Source organism: Bombyx mandarina, chromosome 06, assembly GCF_030267445.1.
Source record: "Bombyx mandarina strain Sakado chromosome 06, ASM3026744v2".
NCBI lineage: Eukaryota > Metazoa > Arthropoda > Insecta > Lepidoptera > Bombycidae > Bombyx > Bombyx mandarina.
The window spans coordinates 11,502,250-11,529,858 of NC_143213.1; the positions used below are offsets into that span (position 1 = coordinate 11,502,250).

General features: G+C 35.6%; 3 protein-coding genes across 4 annotated transcripts; 2 read left to right on the forward strand and 1 right to left on the reverse strand.

Moving 5' to 3' along the window:
* The first annotated feature begins 250 nt into the window (after positions 1-250).
* LOC114247943 (tektin-B1) lies at positions 251-9,713 on the forward strand. Its single transcript, XM_028181035.2, has 7 exons — positions 251-514; positions 3,120-3,244; positions 4,984-5,200; positions 5,631-5,845; positions 7,294-7,516; positions 8,076-8,299; positions 9,004-9,713. The coding sequence occupies exons 1-7, from the start codon at positions 434-436 to the stop codon at positions 9,194-9,196; spliced, it is 1,278 nt and encodes a 425-aa protein (XP_028036836.1). The 5' UTR covers positions 251-433; the 3' UTR covers positions 9,197-9,713.
* EH (eclosion hormone) lies at positions 9,709-20,561 on the forward strand. Of its 2 annotated transcripts, none has more exons than XM_028181024.2 (3): positions 9,709-9,762; positions 12,780-12,880; positions 19,948-20,561. In XM_028181024.2, exons 2-3 carry the CDS (start codon positions 12,790-12,792, stop codon positions 20,121-20,123), a joined length of 267 nt encoding a protein of 88 aa, XP_028036825.2. In that variant the 5' UTR covers positions 9,709-9,762; positions 12,780-12,789; the 3' UTR covers positions 20,124-20,561. The 2 variants fall into 2 exon arrangements, with proteins under 2 accessions (XP_028036825.2, XP_089584270.1); XM_089728144.1 differs by lacking the exon at positions 9,709-9,762 and adding an exon at positions 12,257-12,462.
* On the reverse strand, positions 20,556-27,483 carry LOC114247922 (chromobox protein homolog 3). Its single transcript, XM_028181011.2, has 6 exons — positions 27,144-27,483; positions 26,609-26,783; positions 25,523-25,620; positions 24,680-24,821; positions 23,623-23,704; positions 20,556-22,786 (listed from the first exon to the last, which is right to left on the reverse strand). Exons 1-6 carry the CDS (start codon positions 27,353-27,355, stop codon positions 22,707-22,709), a joined length of 789 nt encoding a protein of 262 aa, XP_028036812.2. The 5' UTR covers positions 27,356-27,483; the 3' UTR covers positions 20,556-22,706.
* Positions 27,484-27,609: the final 126 nt, after the last annotated feature.

Consider the following 27,609-nt stretch of genomic DNA (forward strand, 5'->3'; position numbering starts at 1 on the left):
GTGTATAACTTAAAACTGTGTAAGCCGCTGCAACAATAAAACTTATATTGTCTCAACAGTGGTGTTAATTATGAGTGATCCAAAAACACGATTTTCCCGCGAAATACAGAAGGGACTCTCTCTATACGGACTCCCTTACACTAAAATTTATATTCTCACATACCAAAAAGATTAAAATGTCACATTTTATTCATTTCTCTATGTTTTTGTAATATTAATAGTAATTAACATTTCACATTACAATTTAATCAAATTACAGTATTGAATCGACGAAAAAGTTTTATATAAAATTTATTATTTACAGAAAAATATATTTGAATAGGTACTCTATGTTTTAAAGTTGTCAAATTATGACAGCCTCGATTTTCAGCCATTAATATTTTTTTTGGAAATTTGAAATTTTCTTTTGCTACCTAACATTTTAATATTCACAATGCAATCCGTTGTGACGTTTGAGAAACCGCTTCCACATCTGAGCCTGCCTGATTGGGATGCACGACTGTACGGTTTGCAGGTAAATCCAATACCGATGTAGTGCCAATTGTTCTGAAACAAGTCTTCGTGGTCTACCATAAACAAAATTGAAACAATAAATTTTTAAATCAGCTTTAGTTTGCCCATCTGAGTTGCGAGTTCGATTTTAGGTTGGCTTTGGTTTTTGCTCTGGAAATTTTGAGTCTGTACGGGGACATTATTGTCCTGGCTAGTACTGCCAGAAATCAGTTATTAATTGGAAATGAAGAACTATTCTTATTGCAAACAATTAGGCCCCAGCCGTATCAAGAGGCAGTTTATGTTACCCATAGGCTTCGGTAACTACGGTCGGTTGATTTGATTTGATTTGAACCGGTCGCTTGCGACGAAGGGCTCAACGAACGAATTAACCCATAGACTGAGTTTCTCGCCGTATCTTCTCAGTGGGTCGCAATTCCGATGCGGTGGTAGATTCTGCGAAGCACTGCTCTTGCTATGGCCAGTGTTAGAAACACACCCGGCTCGAGCCCCGTGAGCCTACATGTTAGGGTGAAGCTGAAATAGCCTCTCAAGGCTATCAGCATAAGCAGGAAAAAAAAATTGAAAACTCGTACACGCATTAAAAAAAGAGTTCACTTCATTACTTATTGAAAATATTATAACTACACGAAACTCTACTATACATTTCAATTAACAACCGAGATTCGAGTTCAGCTATGATCATTCACCAAAACGGCCGTCTGGTGTAGTGGTAAGTGACATGGTCACTACACAAGGGGGTCACGGGTTCGAATCCCGCCAAGGGGAGATATTTGTATGATAAATATAAATGTCTTTTCCAGGGTTATGGATGTATATTAAATATATGTATGTGTATAATAAAAATCTTACATTTATTCCGTTATCTGGTACCTGTAACACAAGTTCGTTACGAACTTACCACGGGACCAGTTCACGTGGCGTGATTGTTAGTAAATATTTATTTATTATTATTATTATTATTATTATAATTGAAGGCTGCAAGCTCGTTCGCCCAACAAATTCAATAAAGACAAGATATATCATATAAACATTTCAACTGCAAAAAATAATAATTTACTTGATAACGTGGCAATTTCACAACAAACTCACTTTTTATTGTTGAACGTTACGGTCACGAGTGTGAGATTCGTGGGATAATATGTGTCCCCGGCGACTAATATAAAATTTTGTAAACATGGATAGCTCTCGCTTAATAATTGTATGGTTTCGACTTTCGGAATTCAATTAATGATGGTAGGTGGTAGGACCGATTGTGAGTCCGCACGGGTAGGTACCACCACCCTGCCTATTTCTGCCGTGAAGCAGTAATGCGTTTCGGTTTGAAGGGTGGGGTAGCCGTTGTAACTATACTGCGACCTTAGAACTGATATTTCAAGGTGGGTAACGCAATTACTTTGTAGATGTCTATGTGCTCCAATAACCACTTAACATCAGGTGGGCTGTGAGCTCGTCTACCCAACTAAGAAAAAAAAAAAAAAATACGTTTACTGCTATTTAGGTCACCAGTGCCCTACGCGGCGCACTGCAGCAGCTATGTCAATCTTTCTCCTGCGCCACGTAGGGTGACGTAGGGCACCGGTGACCTACAAACTTGAAAACGTCCCGTATGATTTATGTACATGTATTTTGATAAGACTAATTGGATGGACTAGCTCATCGTCCACATGGCCACCGCAACAACCTGAATGGTCGCATTCAGGTTCCACCTCGAAATATGAGGTTGATGTCTGATTGCGTTGTATAACAGCTATCCCACCTTACAGACTGGTACATGCAATGGCTTCGGGATGGAAGTAGGCATAAGGATGGTGCCTACCAATGCGGGCTGGCTAAAAGCCTCGCTACCGATAACATACCGGTGCTTGGTTTTATTATATTTTATGATGTTAATCCTGTATTAATCTTTTTGATAAACGCGTATAAGGCACGTACTGCATTAAAAATTGCTACCTGCCCTAAGGAATTGTTCATTTCTGGTTTAAGGAATAAGTCAACTTAACTTGTAAAGGAAATATCTTTGACGAAGTTAATATTCTCTTTTATTTTTACTTTTCTTTTTCCTTTGCTTACTGCCTCGTTTGGTTTGTGTATTGATAAATTAGAATTATCTCAATCTAAGAAAATGACATCGATTGGCTCTGATATGTTGTAGAAATTTTGGTCAGGGTTGATTAGACAGGTCAAAAAACATAGTATAACAGTATTAAAAAATATTTAAAAAATAATATCTTGTACCAGTCCCCGTATACTTAAACACAGTTAGGTATGGAGGGGGTTGATGATTTGATCAAGGATTAAGCGACTATAGAATAGTAAAAATGAAAAACCGGTAAAGCTATCACTATTAATTGTATATGTTAATGTTATATATGATAATGCTAAAATACCCATAAATATATCTATAGTTATTGTTTGCAGCTTAAACCAGAAATCTCACAGCGAATTTTCATAAATAAATGTTGCGCATAGAATGTCGGTAGGGGCAAAAAAAAAACGAAAATCGTTATAAATATAATCGCATGTTTTTTTGCGATTATAACTTTATTTTTAGGTCTCGTCCCAAAACGAGCAGTGGTGGTATTAATTGCTTTTGTTACAAACAGGTGACTGCCGATACAAGACGAGCAGACGCTTTTGACTTGAGGCACAGCGCCCACCAGCTCCGAAATGAGACGAGGATCAAGACCGAATGGGACAGCTACCACAACAATAACCGACTAAGTGCAAGGCAAGGATTGACTGCAAGTTTATAAGTTTGCGTTATTACTGGTGGTCCGACGTATTGTAACCCGTATGAAAGTATTATCATCCTGCTCACTTGTGCCGCGAGTATTCATGCATACATTGGGTATGTAAAGAGTGGTATAGACATTATTCTATAACACCGATACTTAGACCTCAGGTCACAAGATGAGTGGCGGTATTCACGCTATGATATCTAGGAGCTTTGTTAACAAAATGATGACGTTTGGCCCTTGAGCTCTTTTACCGATACGTACAAGATAAATACAAAAAAAGACGTGTGGGGTCGTGGGAAAGCGGGTAGGAACAAAGTTCCTTATTATGAAAATATTAATTTTAAGTTCTATTCGAGGTATAAAGAAAATAATGATTCGGGTATACATTTTTTACTATAATTTTTTTATTGATAAAAATGATATAAAACTGCTTTACAAAGTTATCAACTTTATTTTATTCTCAATGATTTATAAAAAATGTATATTAATGTACAAAGAAACAGCTATTTATATTAATAATAATAATAACCGTCATCACGTAGACTATACATTAGACACTGTATAGCAATCATACTAAGACTATACATAAATAAGAAAAATCTTACGTTACGGACGTTTTTTCCCGGTTAGGGTACCCCTCCGCATCGTCCCATAAGGAACTTCGTTCCAAAACTTCTTTCCAAAAAGACTTTATTTCCAAGATTACTACTAGTACCGGAATTATCATAATAATAAGCTTGAACTCATAATACCAGTAACATTTAATAAACGAGACAGTGGAATATTTTTAGTTTTGGAATTAAATTCCCCTACGTTATTGCTTGGGCGCTTTGAAATTTCTATCTTCAAACGAGATTAAAAAAACGGTCTATAGCAGTTGGTGTTCCCTTGAAATTCCTCTTTTACATGCCGGTAGACATCCTCCTTATGATCGGTCGTGTTACAGTTATTTAACAATAGCTATGAGTGCCTATAAATTCTAACAGGATGAGCAAAGTACAAAGGAACGGTTTTCACTAACTGGGAAAACTAAACAAACTAAACTAACTAAACAAGATATTTTCTGACAAATACCCATCATTTATATTAACCCGTATTTGATTAAATAAAATCATCAACACATACTGCCTGAAGTATTTTTTTTAAGAGCTAGAGGTATTTAAAGGCATAGCTTACGAGCTAAGGTTTTTTTTTATTGCTTAGATGAGTGGACGAGCTCACAGCCCACCTGGTATTAAATGGTTACTGGAGCCCATAGACATCTACAACGTAAATGTGCCACCCACGTTGATTTCTAAGGTCTCAGTCTAATTACAACGGCTGCCCCACCCTTCAAACTGAAACGCATTACTGCTTCACGGCAGAAATAGGCAGGTTGGTGGTACCTACCCGCGCGGACTCACAAGAGGTCCTACCACCAGTAATTACGCAAATTATAATTTTGCGGGTTTGATTTTTATTACACGATGCTATTCCTTCACCGTGGAAGTCAATCTTGAACATTTGTTAAGTACGTATTAGAAAAATTGGTACCCGCCTGAGATTCGAATACGGGTGCACCGCTCAACACAAATGCACCGGACGTCTTATCCTTAGGCCACGGCGACTTTAAATAATTTAAAGGAATTAACCATAGACGTGAAAAGAAAGTATTGTTTCGTGATACATCACTCTTTAGCTGGTTACATTTCGACCACACAAAACACCAGTAATATAATTTCGTGTGCAGGGTTTACGAAATTGAACAATGGAAATCCACGCTCCAAGAATTGCTTGACCGCATTGACCGCGAAATGGGAAGTTTGAAAGAAGAGAAGGCTTCCACCGAAAGGGAGCTTGAACAACTCAATCTTCCTCTACTAGTCTGCTCAGAATGTCTATCCAACCGTGACGGTAGGAGAAGTTCCGAGTTGACCTACGATCTTGCCGATACTGAATTGAAAAAGGTGGGTTTTATCTGTTATAAAATTTACTATTAAACCCTCTGTTAAGATTTCGCTTCATAATTTGAATTGTAAACATTACATTTCTGCAGGACAGTCTAGTTTTCCAGTCGTGAATGTTGTATGAATAGTTTAGCAGTACCAATGCTTGGTAGGGTAACTAGTGATATGGTGTTATAACAACTGAACGGGAGATGCTGATATCCACTATCCTAATGGTCTGAGAGATGGGGTAGTTGTATTGCATAAAGCTATAGTAACTTCCATTTTATATCTTGTATTTAGAGCTCTAGTTATTACTACTAGGCGAGCAGCGAGCTCCAATGCAATAAAAAAAACCCACAAACAAACAAGTCAATTTAACTTCGGAAAGAACACAATAATAAAAACTGTGTTATAATGAAGACTTTTGATTACGTTTGAAAACTTGCAGGAGCTTTGCGTAACAGAAAGCAACAAGAAGATGTTGATAGATCGTTGTCAATCCGCTTGGGAGAAAATTAATAAATTAGAAGTTGTGAAATTCAAACTTCAGTTAGACCTGAATGATAAAACCGAAGCTTTACAAATCGACAAGGACATGCTTAGTCTGGATAAAGACTGTGCTAATATAACATATAAGACTGATTCGTTGAAGACCCCCAAAAGGTTAATTGAATTAAATTAAAACTAAGCTACTTAATTCAGTGGAGATAATAACATAATACTTTAGGGTAGTGTGGTAAATGTAATGTAGGTAGTGTGTGGCTTAATGAACTAGAATCGCTATCCAGCCTAATTTTATTATTACTATTAACTATAAGATAATAAAAATGACAACACCGCTAAATTTGTTTCGGTTATTCTTTTCAATACCCTGGGTCGTTTGAAAATAGATAATATTTCAATTACATTACATTTTTCATTACATTTAAAGTCGTCGTGGCCTAAAGGATAAGACGTCCGGTGCATTCGTTGTTGCGATGAACCGGTGTTCGAATCCCGCAGGCGGGTACCAATTTTTCGAATGAAATACGTACTTAACAAATGTTCACGATTGACTTCCACAGTGAAGGAATAACATCGTGTAATAAAAATCAAACCCGCAAAATTATAATTTGCGTAATCACTGGTGGTAGGACCTCTTGTGAGTCCGCACGGGTAGGCACCACCGCTCTGCCTATTTTCTGCCGTGAAGCAGTAATGCGTTTCGGTTTGAAGGGTGGGGTAGCCGTTGTAACTATACTGAGACCTTAGAACTGATATCTCAAGGTGGGTGGCGCATTTACGTTGTAGATGTCTATGGGCTCCAGTAACCACTTAACACCAGGTGGAATGTGAGCTCGTCCATCCATCTAAGCAATAAATAAAAAAAAATTAATTATTTGCTTCACTTTTTCTGTAGCCTAAATGAGTTTATCTGAGTACTCTATTCAAATAAAATAATGTCGATCTTTTTAGGTTCAAATAAATTGTTTTTCAAGCAAAGAACGAGGTCTCAAAGCGGTTTTTCCCAAACTGAAGTTTTCACTACAAGTTTGTTGTTACGTAGGCACTTTAAAACAATTTAATTTGTTGAGAGCTACGATATTACGCTGGGTTCAGTGCACCTGAGACACCTTTAAAAGGTACGCCACAGTACCAACGTCCCTATTAACAAAACAAAATACGCTAAAACTTAATACGAAGAGGATCACGAATTTTCTCGGAAGCATCAACCGTTCGGACCTCTCGGTCTCTTAATGAATTTAACTTTTTCGGGTTCACGTTTAAATTATTCCTAAGTAGCGTTATGTAATCAAATGCATGAATTGTTTGTCATAAGCAAAGCTCTCATTAAAAAATTGCTAAATAATAATTCAGTTACATTGTTGAATATGCATTGTTATAATACAAAAATAGCAGCGTAATTAAGATGATTTTTACGGTTTACCCTCGAATTTTTATTGTCATTTTATTATATCTGACGCTTCGAATGCTTTAAAGTTTTCGTGGTCACAGAGGACAGATATAATATAACAGTAAAGAACGTGAGGCCAAACCGTAAAAGTAGTTTTAATTATGTATTTGATAAAGAAAATACAAAAAATGATAACGTTAATAACATATTCGATCAGGATGATAACATATGAGCAATGGTTACAAAAATGCGAATCGACGAAACAAATGGCCTTAGATGAACTACAGGACACGTTGCGCTTGAGGGAGTCTCTCTTCGTAGCCAGAGGTCGCGCGAGGAATGCACTTCAGGCTCAAACTGATGTGACAAACTACATGCTCCGTAGACGCATCTATGACACTCAGCGTGCCAGGAACGAGCTTGATTGGCAAAAAATGAAAGTAAGGGTTGTTTTACTGCAGTATATGGACAGAATCGCTTATGGGACGTCAATGTTATTCAGCTGTTAGAACCCAATAATACAGTAAAAGCAACATGATTTTTTGCTGCAGTACGTAAGGTTCAGCTATTAGTTGCGCTGACACAATAGTCAGACTAGAAGCATTGGCGACAGAAATACGCAAAATGACATTTCCCGTACAATCTCCCAATACGCCCGTATTGTAACTCTTCGGATCATAGTCCCATCATATAATTACCAAAATCACGTCTCACTATGCCTCGGATGGTGTTATAATATTTGTAGCGAAACTCATTCGTGAAGTTTTCGATCCATAATTACAAACAAAAATGGTCCAAGAAATACACACCACTTTTTAACATTACCTTTTACTTTCCAACAAAAATAGCGTTATGGCCGCTAAAAGGACTTAAACGTTAATTTATATTTATTAAATCAAATACTAAAATTATAAATTAGTAGAAAGTACTAATTACTTATCAAAGAGCTTATTAATTTTATTTCTCAGAATAGCAATCATGTTTAAAATCAAATTTCAGATGGAAGAAAATATGGAAAAATTGGGTACCGAATTGAAAACTATGGGCGAACAGTTTGCTGATAAAGTAAATGCTTTGAAAGTAGCTGAGACTCGTTTGGAAACTAGAGGCTATAGACCAGGAATAGAACTTGCGGCTGATGAAGCGGACGTTGGCTTGAAGCAAGAGGTTCACAGTTTAAGGGAAACCATCAGGCAACTTCAAGAGAAATTAGATTGTGCAAAGTGCGTATTTTATCTGTAAATTTAATAGTCGATTTTGGTATGCTAGATAGATGGGAGAGCTCACAGCCCACTTGATATTACGTGTGTCAGGCTCCCATAAGCATTACTGCGTCTTTGTCCACTTTCTCTCTGAGACGAAGATCGAAGTCGCATTAGTATTGTACATTTATTCGATAGTGAACAGGTAAGTACACCAATAGTTGCCAGAGTTCGTAGGCATCAAAGTTTTAAGTCAATTTTACAGTGCAGATAGCCCTAGGAAGTAACACGGTAGATAAGTTCCTACAAAATCTCGTGTTGTGTGAAATGGTGTTATATGAGACTACAGAGTTATGTTACATGAGTATAAAAAATGGAGAGTAGTTTTTCTGAATGAAACACTTCAACTATGCCTGTATGTACTTTTTCACCTATTTTACATAAAAAATAAGCAATCAAATTTCGGTTATTCTCATATATTGTGTGTTCATGATGCATAATGTATTTTTTAAATAATTTTAAACAAAAATCTCGGTATAGTGTTGTAGACGTACCGTCCTATAAGAGGGTTTTGGGAAAGTTTCTTTTCTTGTTACTTTACCTTTAAAAGCGAAACGCATGAATTTGTAGCATAAATAGACAGTGTAGTAGGATTTACTCGCGCGGAATAAGCACCGGACCAGTATCATTTGCCTCTCCTGAAAATTAAGATTTTAAAATTTCAGAGCAACCTACAATGCCTTGGAGGCTGCATCTATTAAAATCACGATGGACCTCAACGACAAAAACCAATCGTTGGAAACTGATACTCGAGCGCTGGAAATGAGGGCTGCTTTAGTACCCAAGAGACCACAGGGCACGGATAAAAATCTCATCTTAGCCAGTATGGCTGATGAAGTACCTAAAGTGGAAAATTAACCGATCTGCATCGTAATTTTTTTTATTTTCTTTTTAATTTTTCATTTTGATACCGAACGTTTACTACAAATTTTATAAATAAAGCATTTTAAAATTTCATAATATGTTTCACTACAATTCTCAGGTCAAAAGAAAGTCGTTACCCAACGTCTTAAGTTCATCGTCTATAGTCTTAATTTTATTAGATTTTAGAAATTCAAACTGCTGGTAAAAATTCGTTTACTTATAGTTTTAAAGGCAACCCAAATTTCCACGAGGACAAACATAAATCTGAAACATTACTAGTATTTCTGTCGAATCAATCGAGTTTAAAAAAAATTAAATTCGTAAGGAACAAATTGTCTCAGCTTAGATGGACTTAAAAAATCTGCCAAAGGACACCCCCGGCGCACTCCAAACGTAATTATCAGATCCATACGGATAATTGAGATTGGATCCCGCTGTCTCCGACACGCTTGGTTTCAGTAAGTGGTCTAGTTTTAGTATAAAACGGAGAGAATTCTCTGAGTCCTCACATTCAGAACTAGAATCGTCTAGAGAAGAGCATCCAGAGACATTCAACCAAAGTAAGTACCTACAGCACTTGTTTTCTAACATATTTATTAATCATATCATATTTTACGTCTTACGCTCCTGAAAGAAATCTGATATTTTGGATCAGAGTATGTATTGATAATAGTATTCACTTTTACTTTTTATGTCGACAACAATTATTATTTCCATAAAATAACTCGATTTATGCGACTAACGTAAGGTCGAACCTCTACAAATAAACTATGTCGTGACATTTTTTTCAACACAATTTACATCCGACCAGTGGTTTTATGCAAACAGCTTCCCGAATCCACAGTGATTCGAATAAAAGCTCAATCGAGCCCTCTGTCGAATAGTTTACCATTCCATATATTTTTTTGTATGCAATGATTTCATATGCGGAAGCATATTTTGTGGACGAATCAATCATGCCACGTATTGTATCCGGCAGGATTATCTTATGTTAGGAAGTATTGAGTTTGAGTTTAGTTTAACAATTATTGATATTCCGATCCAAGTGATAACGAGATCTACTTCCTTCACACAGATTCCGAAACGAGATTTCGAGTTAGTTACGTTTGTATGAGCTACATCGCGTACTGTAATTGTTTTCCTTGGACAATGAACGCTTTATAGTGTTCAATGGATGTGTTACAGCGGAACAGTAGACGGTTTTAATCATCTCAATACGAACCTCGTGTCTAGAGGTTATTTACATTTGACTTTTGTTCGTTATTGCGGAAGTAAAGTTCTCTTATCCTAAGTGGTGGTAATTCTATAAGACGCCTTCTGGAAACTTTTATAGTATTATTATTAGTCACATAGTTGTTGTTTACAAATTTAAATAAGCTATTTTTACGACTGCGAAGCTCGTTCGAGACATGCTAAATAATTTATTCGTTACATTCGAATATTTGCATTCTTGTTTCTTTTATTTATTTATAATATGTGTCACGCGATCCTTTTTGTATTCGTGAATAATTCATAATAAATAAATGCGTGAATTATTTCGCACGCTTTGCAATATAAAACCTCCTAATAAGGATGGATTTAGTCGTATTAACCGCAGGATTCCATTTGCACCCGGTGAGCACATTGGCATTCTGTATTATTCTGGATTAATTCCCGAGGCCCGGGAAAGACTTTACTCACGCCTTTCTTAATTATGCGATCCCATTTCCTTTGTTCGCTTGCAATTAGGTCAGAGATGTTGCAACCGAGATCTATACCATTATATTTTACTTTGCGTAATAATTGGGCCATAGTTTTATCAATTATAATTAGCGCCCATTGAGTTTCTCGCCTGATCTTCTCAGTGGGTCGCGTTTCCGATCCAGTGGTAGATTCTGCGAAGCACTGCTGTTAGCTGGTTCGTTACCCCCCCCCGGACCAGGTATCCGTAAATGGATTCCCCAGCGATAAAAAAAGGGCCAGTGTTAGCTACACTTCTGGTTTGAGCTCCGAGAGCTCATCTACATGCTAGGGTGAAGCTGTAATAGCCTCTCCAGGCTATCAGCATAGGTAGGCAAAAGAAAGAAGACTATTAGTGTTTCATAAAGATTATTTTTTAAATTTTTTCGTTGTAAATTCTATGTTTATCTTTTTTGGAATAAAATAAAAAAGAAATTGTTTAAAAATTATAAAAATAAACAAGAGAATAACCCTTAATGTATCATCCACGCACAGACGCCTCAGGCTACCCGCTGAAGGTAACCGGGTCGGTAAAAGAAGACGTGAAAGTTTAATGTTGACATACCATTTGGATTCTCTCATTATATTTTTGGAAGAATGTGAACTTTATTTTTTTTATTTTGTATTTTATCTTTAATGTTTAAATATCAAGAGTTATACAGGCATTTCATCGATTTCATAACTTCAATTTCTACACCGTTTTATTGCAGGTGTAAATTTATACGATTGAATCACATTTTTATGGTAACATTTTATGTCGCCTACAGCCTTTTGTTTCGCAATTCGAAGGTGCGTCACGCTTTCCCAAGAAATATTTAGCTAATGCACCTTGGGTTCATTCGGTACACCGTAAGGCCTTGAGTCGCAATTTCATTCGTAAAGTTAGCATTTGCGTCTTTTCCGTAATTAGGATTTTGATGCGGAAGAATTGAGCTGGGCTTACTCATACGATTTGATCGAATTAAAATAACCGGTATTTTATTATAGATCATCGATAACGTCATTATTACATGTGGATTCTTTGTTCGATTCGTGTTTTATTTAAAAAAAAAAAAACTAGTTCGTTTTCTACATATTCAAAATTATTCAAAAATATCGAAAACTCAGCTTAATGTTACTGCATGTCGCGCGATACGTACGTCTCTGAGGCTGCATCTTTAAACAGATTAAAAAGAATACAATATAATGCGCGTTATCCACGTTATCGTCGTCTCAAAGTTATGAACTTCCTACTTAGAACTTTGGAGCTTTCGCAAAGGTACAGATCCGGTTCCTAGAATATCCCTTTCGTTCGTTCGCCCCACCTCACTTACATATAAACAACGGCTTACATATTTAAGCGAACGACATAAAAGTGCGGTCGTGGTATGAAAAAAAATTACATTTATATATTTATTCTGTACTGTTTTCACTAACGATTATTATTATACATATTATGAACGATTTTGTGATTATCTGTGCTTTAGTGTGCTTGTGTTTTTTTTTAAATTATTTAGGAACATGTAGACTTCATGGTCTTTGTTTCTGTTTATTTTTTGCACGTAAGTATTTTATTTAATTTCTTATAACATGATGATATAAATATATTCGATTTATATTTCGTTTAGTTCATGTTAATTTTTCGCATTTGATTTCGGCTAGTTATTTTATTTTGTAATTTTGATTTCAATGAATACCGGTTTTTTTGCATGGACGTGTAAACGAACTCACGGTCCTTCTGATGTTAAATGCTTACCGAAGATCATAACGTGACACGTCGCGATTTGGGGGCCCACCAGTGCGGCCTTGATTGATTTTAAAACGTATCTAATTAGAAATAGTACCTAGCTATCAAGTTTTTATGATAAATTAATTCCAGAAATCTAAAAATGGCAAACAAACTGACCGCAGTCATCATTGTTGCTCTCGCCGTGGCATTCGTGGTCAACCTGGACTATGCCAACTGCAGCCCTGCCATCGGTAAGTACAAAGGGCGAGGGTGCTGAAATAAATTACATAGGGCTATATCCTAAGACGTACAATTTATACTTTAAAATATAAATCAACAGTGGTTTTTACGGATGTTCCGTTATAACTGCTGAACCATGCATCCGATTGACTTGAAACTTGGTATCCATGTATTGGTGTATGTCTTGGTATGCATATATTTTATATGTACTTAATGGATAGGCTAATATTTATATGAGTGTCGGACTCCCTACACTAGTTGCGGGGGCGTTAATGATGAGAATCTTTGTGGGGATGAGAAATAATAATTGACAAATGTTAATTTTAAACAATAATGTAATTTTGAATGCCCAGCGAAGCGGACGGGCACAGCTAGTCCAGAATAAAATTAATTTCAAATTCTTTTTCAGCGCGCAATGTAAAGCAAAGTAACACGATTAATATTTGAATAAGTAGAAGAATATTGATTTCGGCTTGTATTAAGTTAGTAGTTTATATGCCTTTCGGGAACGCATACTTCACAATTTCATATATCTTATAGGTAGTACATATTTGGATATATTTTTATATTCTCGCTAAGGGAGAAGAAGCTTTTGTCCGGCAGACGGGTAACAATATCTAATTTAATACTTACGTATTTAGGCATCTTCAAAGCAAAACCCTTAAAATTTATTCATAAATTAATTTATAGTCGAGCAGCAACTTCAATTTTGTTTTGTCCGGTTTTGAGGTATGAGACAGCCGTTATGCAATGTAATATTGAAAATTGGACCTCATGTCTCAAGGTCTCGTGGATGTATTCACGTTGTGATATGTTCGTATTCCGACATTTTAGACTAAAATCTAGTTCAGCAACGAAAAATTGTAACTAAAAATATAAATAACTAGCTGTACCCATCCGCTTGGCTGGGCATTTAAAACTAACATTATTATTTCTCACCCCCACAAAGATTCTCATCATTAACGCCCCAGCAACTAGTGTAGGGAATCCACCAGTTCGTATAACGATGACTCCACTCATATAAATATTAACCTATCCATTAAGCACATGAATGTATTTTTTAAATGGATACCAAGTTTCAAGTCAATCGGATGCATGGTTCAGTAGTTATAACGGAACATCCGTAAAAACCACTGCAGATTTATATACTAGTATAGATGATTAGATTGCCTCCTAAGAGTATTCGTGAGCGGTCTTCGCGTAGATGATAGATGTGTTTGTAATTGTGTTTTAATATTAAATTGATACAGAGGGGTGAAAGGCCTGTTTTAAAGGTTTAGCCGACATTTTAGTAAGGTTACAGGAGCGCCACTTAAAGTTTAAAATTTGGAAACAATATCTTAACAAACAATATTTTAGGCTATTTCATTGAAGGGAAAACTTAATTGAAGTTCAATTAAAAATATCGAATTGTTGATATTAATACCAAATAAAACAGACCTTTAATTACAAAGATAAAAGTTGCGTATTAAGCAAAATATCGCTTAAATCTTCTTCTTTGTACAAATACTCTATTATTTTTCTAGCACAGTTATTTTTTGACGCAATTACTTTTTGCCGTCGCGTTATAGTCATTATTCAAAGATTACAAAACAGCTAAAACGTTTAGATAATCATTTGCGGTTTAATCAAGTTTAGGATTTCCTTGTGAATTAGATTATAGCTAATGATACGATCATAAATAAAATCTATTCATCGTCAACAATCTAGGAATTGATGTAGATTTCCATGATCCTTGGATAGTGCGTGTGATGAATTGTTTAATTCAAACAATGAAAGCCGCTCAAATTTATCTATACGTGTTGCAATTTTACGAATCGATTTTATTGTTGTCTTTAGAAGAAATAAAATCGTTCTCACGTAACAATTTTGAACGTAAAAATTAAGATGCGGTTAAAAAGGTTGGATCTTTCTTTAAAATTGAACACTTGATACACTAAATGTGGTGGCAATGTTCTCCTGGTATTGCTATGTTTTACGATTTTAATATAGGAACGGAATGTATGCACGAAGGACTGGTATGGAGCATGTCTGAATGAGAGAGATAGGAGATGTGGCGTTAGAAGGTAAGGGAGATAGCGAATGAATGTCACACATACAGTTTTCTTTTAAACGACAGGAGCAATGAAGCTATTTACCCCGACCTGAAGGGATAGACGGACTATAACTTGGAAGACGGAAGACGTGTATATTTTATTTACTTTGCTGTAATAAAGACGGAATCACGTTTGTGTGAAGCAGTCAACCGTTTTATTAGCCCAAATCGAATAGAGGATCCCACATCAATAAGCCAAGACAACCTTCAACTGGTTGCTGTCAAAAATTTATATTTGTTTTCATTTGTATTCAAGCCTCAATTTCCAATATATCTCAGATATAAAGATACATAAAACTTACCACTCATTTCCGAACCCGAATTAAATTACTAATGAAACATGAATTTTTTTTTGCCACGTACCGTCCGGCTTTGGAATGAGCTCCCCTCCACGGTGTTTCCCGAGCGTTATGACATATCCTTCTTCAAACGAGGCTTGTGAAGAGTACTTAACGGTAGACAGCGGCTTGGCTCTGCCCCTGGCATTGCTGAAGTCCATGAGCGATGGTAACCGCTCACCATCAGGTGGGCCGTATGCTCGTCTGCCTACAAGGGCAATAAAAAGAAAAAAAATGAAAACACTATATGGCAAGAGTATTTGTAATGTTTGAGTGAGATAATCTCAGATCATAGTATCGGTTAAAGAATCCATCTTACCATTCTTTTCTCAATCTAAAATCGAAAAGTCAATGTTTGTATATTCCCTATAGACTCCGGAGCGACTGGACCAATTTCGATGTAGTTTGTCCACAAAAACAGATTGGCTTAGCGAATGATCCCGTGAAATTCGGTAGCGATCGGACCAAAGTCAGAAAAAAAAATCGGCTAGCAAAGCGAGCCGAATTTGACTAGCTCTGTAATATGTCTAGGAATGATTTTCTTTGTTTTCGTTCGCGACGTGAGTCGACTTTCATTAACACGAGCTTTGCTTCCGATGTATTGTGTTGTTCAGAGCATCTTAATATGATATATAAATCTACGGTGGTTTTTACGGATGTTCCGTTATAACTACTAAACCATGCATCCGATTGACTTGAAACTTGGTATCCGTGTAGAAAATTCATGTACCTACTTAATGGATAGGCTAATATTTATATGAGTGTTGGACTCCCTAATAATAATGACACCGGTTGCGGAGGCGTTAATGATGAGAATCTTTGTGGGGGTGAGAAATAATAATGTTAATTTTAAATGCCCAGCGAAGCGGACGGGTACAGCTAGTGTTATTATGAAAACAATACTATTTCGGGCTGTATTGTTTCAATTATCAAATGTAGCATAATCATAGGATACAACATTTTCATGATTGGTGCAATTTAAAAATGATTGCATTTCTATTTACAATGGGGGTAGATATTTACTTGACTCCTTAATTAATTTCGATACATCGATTGTCCGTCATAGTTACATGAACATTAGTTAAACTCACGTGTGCTAACTTTGTGGAACCTTCGCGAAATTACCTCACGTGCGCACTCGATCGGTGAATTATGCTAGATTAGCTTAGCAAAATTTTACACAATAACAGATAACACGTGCGTAGAAACACGTTTGTAGCGTTTCCAACTTCCATAAGCGTTTGCTTGTAAGATATATGTGCTAGAAGCGTCTGTGGCGTAATAACACGCCTACGATGCTCTCAGAGTACTTTTTGATAAATATCGAAACTCAACGTCCCCTTGTAGCTTCCGCCGCGACGAAAAAGCGTCGTAATCGAAAAAGTAACATTTAATTTATTACCTGGTAGGCATGTCGTAAAACTTTCCACGGATCAGGACCACCGTATCGTTCACTTGTCCCGCGAAGCGTTCGTGCGTTCGGGTTTGAAGATAAGATATCCTTTGTACCAGTGCACAGAACCGCCCCTGGATATTAAGGGTCCAAAGTGAGAACGAATGGAACCAGTCAGCCGTTACTCAAGAACCCTTGAGTCCTATTGTTAGTCTGTTCTACGAGCAATGTCCTTTCTGCCACTTCATCTTAGCAAATGTACATGCTATACCACTATTTTTTACTGGTGGTAGGACCTCTTGTGAGTCCGCACGGGTAGGTACCACCACCCTGCCTATTTCTCCCGTGAAGCGGTAATGCGTTTCGGTTTGAAGGGTGGGGCAGCCGTTGTAACTATACTGAGACCTTAGAACTTATATCTCAAGGTGGGTGGCGCATTTACGTTGTAGATGTCTATGGGCTCCAGTAACCACTTAACACTAGATGGGCTGTGAGCTCGTCCATTCATCTATTTACTGATGAATTTCAGCTATTCGATCGTTCAGTGAAACGCTGACAACCGTGACGTGGTTATTATAAAATCTTCTTTTACCTACGAATTGTGTTATTTTCTGACAATTTCCAAAACAATTTTCAAACATGTTCGGGATTCATTTTGTTGAAAATTTACGAGAAATAAAAACGTTGTCTGAATTTGAATCATTCTAGTTCCTACAATAATATACTTTTTTTTTTGTAAAAGTCGTTGCTGAAACTCATTGGCCTTTTATCCGAGCCAGTAGAGGAATAGCAATTTCAATATTTGTTGTCAGTATTTACTCACCATCCTCTTTGGATTGACACATTTTATAACCTATCGATTCTTATTTTGTACGCAGGTTTCATGGATGACTCTATAGAAAATTCGAATTTTGTTTTTCGCTTTAAGAAGACATTTTGTAAAATTACTTTAATTTATGACCATCGATCCATCCTAATGAGTTTAATTTCAACAACGAATTAAAACGTGTTTGTTTTAGGCTTTTGGGAAAAACAAATACACGTACACGTTTGCCATTGCTGAAGTCCATGGGCGACGGTAACCACTCACCATCAGGTGGGCCGTATGCTCGTCTGCCTAAAAGGGCAATAAAAAAAAAACGTGAAATTATTTACAATGTTAGTCTTAACCGTGAGCTTATTATTATTGGGTTCTTTATTACCTAAATAAATAAGTAATCGGAGGCAAATCACACGCGGTCATATGGCCCCGAAGATTTCATATACTACGGAATAAAGAGAGATATACATATTTTTATAAGTTTAAATATATTTACATTCTTCAGATTTCGATCCAGTGTGCCATGTTGTGGCGACACATTCGCATTGAGATGTCTATAGGATCTGGTGGACAATCAACCCCATATAAACTATCAGCTCTTTTTCCAAATGCGCAAGCAATAACCAATTCAATGTCGACTTACCTCATCAGGTTTGAGCCCCGTGAGCTCACCTACTAGCCACGGTTAGGTGCGCTGAAATAGCCTCTCAAGGCTATCAGCTTAGGTAGGAAAAAAAAAAAGTCGACTTACGCTATGATTCAGCAACTTTCTTAAGAAAATAGACTTATCAATACTTAGACCCATCTGATGTGAAGTTGTTACCGTTCATCACGTCCTTGATCCTTATCCTTGAACAGTTCCCTCTCTAGTGGCTTTGATGGAAACGCTGCAATAAATTTCTGCACTCCACTACGATCTTAGACCAGAAACATTAGCTGAGTTCTTCGGCCAACGGTTCTGTCAAACGACTATTATCTAGGGCTTCTTTCTCGAGATAATTATCGACAAAGCGACATAACTAGTGGAATAAAGTCGATTCGAATCGAAAACTGGTGGTAGGACCTCTTGTGAGTCCGCGCGGGTGGGTACCACCATCCTGCCTATTTCTGCCGTGAAGCAGTTGTGGCGTTTTATTATGCGTAAGCCGGAACGCACGAGATGTGGGAAAAGGATATAGTCTGTGACGATTACCTTTTTACCGCCAAATATGAAAAACATAAAAATAATTTATAATGAGTTAAATAACTAATTTAATGTAATTACTTTATGCCGCTACAACAATAAAATTTATATTGTTCCAACTGTGGTGTTAATTACATAAAACTCGACCAGGCGAAATAAAGAAGGGACTCTATATGAGCTCCCTCACAGTGATGCGTTTCGGTTTGAAGGGCGGGGCAGCCGTTGTAACTATACTGAGACCTTAGAACTTGTATCTCAAGATGGATGGCGGATTTACGTTGATGATGTCTATGGGCTCCAGTAACCACTTAACACCAGGTGGGCTGTGAGCTCGCCCACCAATCTAAGCAATAAAAAAAAAAAAACGCATGCTATATGGTACGAAGCATCAATGAAGCTCTCGCGACGAGGCATTGACCCCAATATGCGATTTGGCAAACTTTCGCCGCGCTACCTACTCGTTACGCAATTTCACCTTAGATGTTTTACACTTGACCCGCTAACGACAGTTCAATGAGAACGAATATCTATTAAGTATCGGGGTGGTTCGTTTTGTAATGTCAAGGCCTTTGAAAATACCAAGATATTCATTCCGCGAACGATCTACGCTTGAATGAATCGATGAATTTTATTTTTGTACGAATTAAAACAACTTTCAATTTTATTAATATATTGTAACGGGCGTGTCCGATTAATTAGCCGATTCGAACTTATTAAATACTAGCGACCCGCCCTCGCTTCGCTTCGGAAACATTAAATTTTGTTATTAATAGCCGAGTCTCGCGATATTACCCGCGGTTATTGTCGTACCGCGAGTGACGCCGCGGGGTGAAGCTAGTCCAAAAAAAAGTTAGCTTAAAAGCGTAAGTTACTCCTTATATCATCAACTACCTATCAGTGAAAGTCTCGTCAAAATCGGTCCAGCCGTTCCAGAGATTAGCCGAACAAACAGATAGGTAGACAGACAGACAGACAGGACAGACAAACAAATTGTAAAAAATGTTATTTTGGTGTTTGTACCGTATATATATTCGTATGCATATCGTAAAAAGCGGTTATTTCAATATTACAAACAGACACTCCAATTTTATTTATATGTATAGATAAATGTTATTTTCGAACCGAATTTGAATTGGTTCAATATTTTGGAGATCAGGGGGTACAAGCGCACAGACATAAAAATATAATGTAGTAGTTGAAACCAGTGTCGCGTCGTTGAATGAAAATTTTAATGTGCTTATTTTCACAGCAACCAGCTACGACGCAATGGAAATTTGCATCGAGAACTGCGCTCAGTGCAAAAAAATGTTCGGCCCTTGGTTCGAGGGATCCCTTTGCGCGGAGTCCTGCATCAAAGCCAGAGGCAAAGACATTCCGGAATGCGAAAGCTTCGCATCCATCTCTCCATTCCTGAATAAGCTTTAAGACCGATCGTTGATAACTATGATTGATGGACGTAAGTTTTATGTAAATGATTTCGATAATTTTAGACATAAAAAAAAATTGTCATCAAAACGTACCTATGTAGTTTTATCGTAGGCACTCGAAAAATGTACACTAACAAAAAATAGTTACTACATTCAATCTAGTCAATGGCTATTTTAAGCAAAATTTTATGAATTAAATATATAATATCGATTTCGATTCCTAATCGATTTTTTTTTCAACATGGCGCGGCATTTACATTAAGTTTACGTCATTGGTCCATTTATAAACCAACGGACATACCAAAGCATTTATTAATTTTAATGTAAGATTATTTTATTTTTTAATTAGCTTTTTGCGTAGTCTATCAAGACAGGGACTAGGCGTAAGTCACTAATGTATATGATTATGTATTAAAATAAAAGATGGGCATTACTACTTTTGTTTATTTATTATTCGTCTTACCACAAAAACCTGTTTTCACAATACGAATTAATTTCAGACCATACTGATACGTAAAAATTGCGTTCTAGAATCCGAGAATCGATTCACTGTTTTCATGGAATATTTTGATATATAAATTTACAGCAAAAACGTGCTAATTGCTAAATGGAGAGAAGTATCTTCTTACTAACTCCGATCAAGGGTTTTTATGCCAACAGTAATCGTGTCACAGTAAATTTGAATAACAAAACATAAATTTTCATCAGAACACCCTTTGCGATTAGCTGTAGTCAATATATCACATTTTGTAGTGAAGATTCCTTCAGCCTTATAATCCTAAATATAACAATACACAAAACAAAAAAAAAGGTTTTGGAAATTTCTTTTTTTTTTAAATGAACGCGTTAGAATACGCAATATTCCGATGACCGGTGTTCGGGAAAAATTCGACGACCTTTCTAGTAAAAAAAAAAAAACAGATGTCACATGGAAATAATGTAATAGTGTTAAAATTGAGTTTATAATATATTTATTTATTACTGTAGACTGATACAAATTGACATTCCTTCTCAGAAGATTGTAAGCGATTCTATTAGTATTTCTTTTAGTGTATAGTCGTTTTTTTTAGAAGTAAACTATACGTGGCCACTAATTTAACTCACTGCTATTGGTTCATCAGAAAGAAAGAAACACTGCCTTTCCTGGAATAAATTGTTCTTATATACAACGCATTGTCTATGGTTACTATAAGTCTTACTATAGTGTTGATGTCTGGTCAGTAAACGGTTACCATGGCAACTGCTGGCTCCCGTTGTCCATTACGTTTACGTTAGTAAACAAAAATCAATTGAGGCCATCAGCGCAAAAGTGGCCTAACCCACATTTTTTTATATATTTTTTTTATTGCCTTCCAAAATCATATTCATGAAAATTCAAACCTAATTGCCTCCAAACTAACTATGATAAGCTTAGGCCACTTTTGCGCTGACAGCCTCAATTGGGAGACTGAAACTTCTATATCAAATTTTAATTTATAATCTAAATCTAAATTTAAAATCTATTTCAAATTTAAAGTTTATCGGACGTGTAAATGTTGAATTAGTACCATGTCCCCCATATATAGGTAGATAGGGGGTCATTATGTACAGTTAATTTTTTCATCGCCAATCCGCTTATAGACAAGACAAGACTGTTCCCTCCACTTAGCCAGTCTATAGTTGTAACACAGACCTTAAGTCTGATGTCGTCTGGTAGTATTTAGTACTAGACAAGGGTTTTCTGCATGTTTTAAAGTTGTTCTCATACGACTCATTAGTTTAATTCGTCATCAGAGATTTATTCACGAATCACCAGTTTGTGCTTACACTATTCCTTAACACCAATACCTTATGTCGAAACAGTATACACAAAATTACTATACTCTTTTAAACATTACATAAGACTGTGATATAAAAAAATAATTATAAACTTGTATTTCTATTTACACAATTATCAAAATTTCAAACATAATTTATGTTCACTTCACAACAGCCACAAACATATTATTTTAGTTAAAACAATACAGTATTAAATAGTAGAAAATATTATATTTTTAAATTGCAATGTACCTTACTTAAGACAAAAATAAATAATAGTTTAAAAAAACTGACAAAATATGCTTTTATAGAAAATCCAACTAAAAAATAGAAAATAAATTTTAATAAATTTGAATTAGAAATAGTGTAAGAAAAAATGATTTTATTGTAAAAAAAAGCATGTGGTGCGTGGTATAAGTAGTTATAAATATATATTTTTTAATAATATCCTGAAAAGCACCCTACGCTTTTCATAGAATAAAACCATTTTTTCTTTAACTTCTTTTTTTTTAGTTGAATTTCAATTTTATCAACTTTTTTTTTCAATTTTTTTTTTAAATCTTGAATTGTCATCGGTCCTTAATAAGTATACCAAATTTCGACTTAATCCGACATTTTGAAGGGGGTCAAAATCATGTTCAAAGATTCCGTTACAAACATACATATTATTATGTCTGAAGCTAATAAAAGCGTATTAAAAAAATACAAAATACATTAGATTATTTCTGGATTGTTCTAACTGAATAGTAATGTTATCGGGCAGTCGTGGTCGGTTTTATTTAGTTCAGTTGACAGGCACTTCTAAGGTTGGAGACGCCGTCTCAGCAACTGGCACAGAAGACGGAGGTTCTACTCGCGATTCAACTAAACAAAAAAAAAAGACTGTTCAAAGGATTGTTGTTATAAAAATATGTGGTGTCGTGGGACACCGGATAGGAACGAAGTTCCTTATTATAAAAATATTAATTTTAAGTTCTATTCGAGGTATAAAAAAAATAAAACTGGAGGTTTCGCAACAACTTACGGTCATTCGGTAACGTGCGAACTTACTGTGGTACACTTCATTCACGGTTGTTTGCATAAGAGTTAGTATATTGCGCAAACGAACGCTCTTGGATCGTGGTTAATGTTTTTTTTTTTTTTACGTTATTACAAATTTAAGTCGTACACTGTGTGCATTACTAATAAAAATCTTACGTTACGGACGTTTTTTCCCGGTTAGGAACTTCCATAAGGAACCATAAGGAACTTCGTTCCAAAAATATTGTTGCTTTCGCAACAAGTACCCTTAAATTAGTTCCGTAATATCAATTTATGATTTTTATTATATTTTAATATATTTTACAAAGATAAAACCAATAAGTATAGGAGGAAGCTGAAAGGTTTTTTAAGTTTATACTCTAACCTTTGTATATGTTGGATGCCCTTACTGATTATTTTAATAAACATAATATGGTATAGTTGTAACCACAATCCTCTGGCTTAGTCCGCTTTTTTACATTAATGACTGTCTTTTAAATGAGACCTCATCTAATCATAGTTAGTCAAATGCTTTAGCTTAATGATAATCAAGTTGCTAGATGTAATTAGTGAGATTAGTAGTGAATTAAGACTTACAACGCTGGTTCATCAGAGTTAAGAAAAATAAATTTTATTTTCCTGCAACTGTCATGGGTTTTGCTACAAAATTGTTAATTTACCTGCTTCACTAGTAGTTAATGTGTCTTCAGCCCCTTTGGTAGGAGTTTCAGTTTCAGGCTTAGTTGGATCATCTGAAGGTAACTGGAAATAATATAACAGACGGTATAAACTCTGATCAATTATAATAGACAATATTTTTTAGGTATTCAGCTACGACACAGTTACCAGGGGCCATGAACACTTATAGTTTTTTTTATTGCTTATATGGATGGACGAGCTTACAGCCCATCTGGTGTTAAGTGGCTACTAGAGTCCATAGACATCTATAACGTAAATGCGCCACCCACCTTGAGATATAAGTTCTAAGGTCTCAAGTACGTAGTTACAATGGTTGCTCCACCTTTCAAACCGAAAGGCATTACTGCTTCACGACAGAAATAGGCGGAGTGGTGGTACCTACCCGCGCTGACTCTCAAGAGATCCTACCGCCAGTAATTACGCAAATTATAATTTTGCGGGCTGGATTTTCATTACACGATGTTATTCCTTCACCGTGTTAGTCAATCGTGAGCATTTGTCGAGTACGTATTTCATTATAAAAATTGTTACCCGCCTGCGGGATTCGAACACCAGTGCATCGCTCAACACGAATGCACCGAACGTCTTATCCTTTAGGCCACGACGACTAGTATTAATAAACTATTCAATCTGAGATCTTAAAGGCTTCTAGGCGCCTACCTGCTATAGTAATGGGAAGTCATAGACATTACAATATAGATGTCACCAACGAGCTTGAGATATAGGGAGAGCTGTCAAAAATTCCTTCCTAAAAAGTTTTACTAACCAGAATACCTTTACACAATTTGTCCTCAATTAAACAACAATGACAAATTGTATAGATCAAAATAGATGTGCTACGATTTTGTGACAACAAATCTAATTTATAATAAAACTATGGTATTGGGTATGCATTTGTGAGTTCAATTTATGTTTAAATCTACCATTGTATGATTTAAGTGGTCCTTATAAGAATCCAAGTTATCTTTAATATCACTAAGACATCAATAAACTGTATTAAGGAAATAACTTGTAAATAGTTAATTAATAGTTACTCACCTCTGGTGCTTCTCTAAAAGCTTTCATGTCCTTATGTCTAACACTGAAAGGTGCACATTTCTCATAGTAATCAATAACAAATTCCGGAAATGCTTCGCCTAAATTGTGTCCGGGTACAACATCCATTTCAAGACAATTCCGCCTGCAAAATTGTATACTTTTATTAAAGTTGCAGTTAAAATTATTTATATATATATATATATATATATGATGTATGTATATTGATAGGTATGATTTATATGGGATCATTTTCAATTATATCAGAAATTAATTTCCTTTATTTACAAAATCAAATTAACCAAAACTGAAAGATTTCCCATAAATAATAATAAAAATATATTATTATGCTAAATAATAAATATCCAAATTTAGAATAAGTATGTGATAAAGGATTCTGGGTCTAGAGAGATTTTGAATTTCTCTGGATGATTCCATCATCTCGTTTTTATGATCAAATCACCTGACACTGAAGCAGAGTTCATCCTTACTAATAAGAGCTACTGCATTTATCTACAATACGTTTTTGGGGATATATGATGCCACATTTGGCTATGGATTATCTCTCCTTCATGGTGTTTCCAAAGAGCCATGAGATGTCCTTCTTCAAACAAGGCTTATGGAGTACTCCGCAGTAAACAGCAGGTTGGGTCTGCCCCTAGCATTGCTGACATCCATGAGCGATGGTAACCACTCATCATCAGGTCAGGTCAGGATCTGTCTACAGGGTCCATAAAACAGACAGACAGATTTTGAAATTTGGTTTAGCTTATTCAATGAAAATGAAACCGTTACGAAATGAAAAGCTTAAAGAAGGAATGTTTGTTTAACTAATTTGCTTCTTACCATTTCACCAAGAAAAACAGTGTACCATGGAATAGCTGGCCAGCCAAAATCTTCTCAGGTTCCAAACCACGGGCAAGACCTCTAGGCTTTTCAATTTCCTGAAAGAATGTGAACTTTCTTAAGCTGTGTATTACAGACAATATGGTATAGATAGACTACATGATAAAATGTACTATATTATACTTGATATCGATGCTTGAAAGGCAAACGTGACTAAGCGACAATAGCTGCTTTGTACATAAATGATAAGCAATAACCATATTCGATGCACAAAAAAAAATTTTTTCTACTTCTATTAAAATCATTTCAATCCTACAGCTACTAGCTAGATTCTACTACAGCTAGATTCATTAAAATAAATTTTGTTTTCAGGTATTTCAACTTTAAATTAGTCTACTGTAAAGTTCACGCATTGTCGCTTAGTCACGTTTGCCTTTCAAGCGTCGATATTATTATCTATTTTCTATATTAATATAATTGGTACATTTTAATTTTAATAATAAAGCATTATTGTGGTAGTATTAACTAGTATTTATCTATACAAATTTGTACCTCTTATGTACTATATTAATGGCTGTATACTGTCTCACCATATGATAATAAAAAAATAAAAAAGGAAGGTAATTAATATTTGATAAGAATAGATATGTTATTTATAATAAGACAGTAAAAAAAAGTATTGCACACTGGGATGTTTAAAATTTAATACACAAATACGTTTTATTTCTTGGCTTTCCTATGAGCTATACTTATACTACATTTATTCGTGTTTCTGTTAGCAAATTTATAATATTGAAAAATATTTCAATATAGGTAAATTGACCCTCTAACAATTAAGACAAATTAAAGGACACTTTGTAAGTTGAAATTCATCAAAAAGTTTTAAGATATAATATAACAAATCAATAGACATACATATCATTCTGAAAAAGCATTAATATACTCCTAAATACCCAATCCTGTAGACCGAATGGTAAACGTCGCCCTAAACACGTCATTACGGATCCTCCCAATTCACTAATGGTACTTTTAGGTACATACATAGACATTACATTAAGCTATTGAATATTTTTCAATCTACTCCACCTCAATTTTCTTTTTGGATCCTCTTTTAGATCTTTTCCTGGTTGCTAAGTTTTCTTCTGAAATATCAGATACAGCTTGTGCAGCTTCTCTCTCTTTTTTCATTCTTGCTTCTTCATATGCTGATATCAGCTCAGGACAGTCAAGGTTGTCTTCTGGTTCCCAAGTGTTGTCTTCACTGAAATAATTTATGTATCTTTAAGAACTATTTTAGCTGCAAATGGTTGATTTCTGTAGGTGAAAGAAATAATTAATGTTCAAATGAAAAAAACTTACACTACCTGAATATTCATGTGAGAAAATGTGGATTTCTTAAAGTTAATAACAGTGTTTCAGACAGAATTGAAACTATTGCTGAGATATATTGCTATTGATAGAGAAAACATTCGAAATGCATTAGAAATCTAATTTCCAGACATGCGTAAAGCTCAAAATAATAGAAAAGTATGTGGGTAGCTTTCTAGAAAGGTAAAAAATCCGCTAGTACCTTTTGTCAAAGCATGTTTACAAACATTGTGTACCTAACGTAGGAACTTACTTAGAGTACCCTTTCCACTTTAATAGATATTCGACTTTCCCGTTTTTAACCCTTCTGTCAAGTATTTTCTCCACAGAAAATTCCTCTGGTTTCCCGCCGGGAACAACAGTTCCAGGTTGAGCTAAAGTGTTGTCCGTCTGACTAGTCTCCATGGGTTGTGCCGGTTGAGCATTTTCTGCGAACGATAGCTCTGCTTCTAGTGATTCATCCATTATTTATGAGATAAATGTCTAAATCAATGGTAAAGCGTGTTCCACAATAGAAAAAAAGTAGGTACCAATAAGTTTTCGAAGCCTAGAATTGCACAGCGGACTCAAATTTTGATAAATTGGCAATTGACATTGTTGTTCGAATAATTCGTCCAATAGAAAGGCAATGAGTACTTCGGCTGTACACCCATAATTTTTTAAGAAAAAACCAAAATTCGTTTGGAATGAAAAGTAAAATAAAACTAAATTTAGAAATA

What these genes read in the sequence shown, in the direction of transcription:
- LOC114247943 (XM_028181035.2), top strand. Translation starts at nt 434, where the DNA reads ATGCAATCCGTTGTGACGTTTGAGAAACCGCTTCCACATCTGAGCCTG. An exon ending in CACGACTGTACGGTTTGCAG is followed by an intron (nt 515 to 3,119) that starts GTAAATCCAATA and finishes TGTTACAAACAG; the next exon opens with GTGACTGCCGATACAAGACG. An exon ending in AATAACCGACTAAGTGCAAG is followed by an intron (nt 3,245 to 4,983) that starts GCAAGGATTGAC and finishes TTTCGTGTGCAG; the next exon opens with GGTTTACGAAATTGAACAAT.
- EH (XM_028181024.2), top strand. Translation starts at nt 12,790, where the DNA reads ATGGCAAACAAACTGACCGCAGTCATCATTGTTGCTCTCGCCGTGGCA. An exon ending in CAACTGCAGCCCTGCCATCG is followed by an intron (nt 12,881 to 19,947) that starts GTAAGTACAAAG and finishes TTATTTTCACAG; the next exon opens with CAACCAGCTACGACGCAATG.
- LOC114247922 (XM_028181011.2), bottom strand. Translation starts at nt 27,355, where the DNA reads ATGGATGAATCACTAGAAGCAGAGCTATCGTTCGCAGAAAATGCTCAA. An exon ending in CTGTTTTTCTTGGTGAAATG is followed by an intron (nt 24,822 to 25,522) that starts GTAAGAAGCAAA and finishes ACAATTTTGCAG; the next exon opens with GCGGAATTGTCTTGAAATGG. An exon ending in CTTTTAGAGAAGCACCAGAG is followed by an intron (nt 23,705 to 24,679) that starts GTGAGTAACTAT and finishes TATTATTTCCAG; the next exon opens with TTACCTTCAGATGATCCAAC.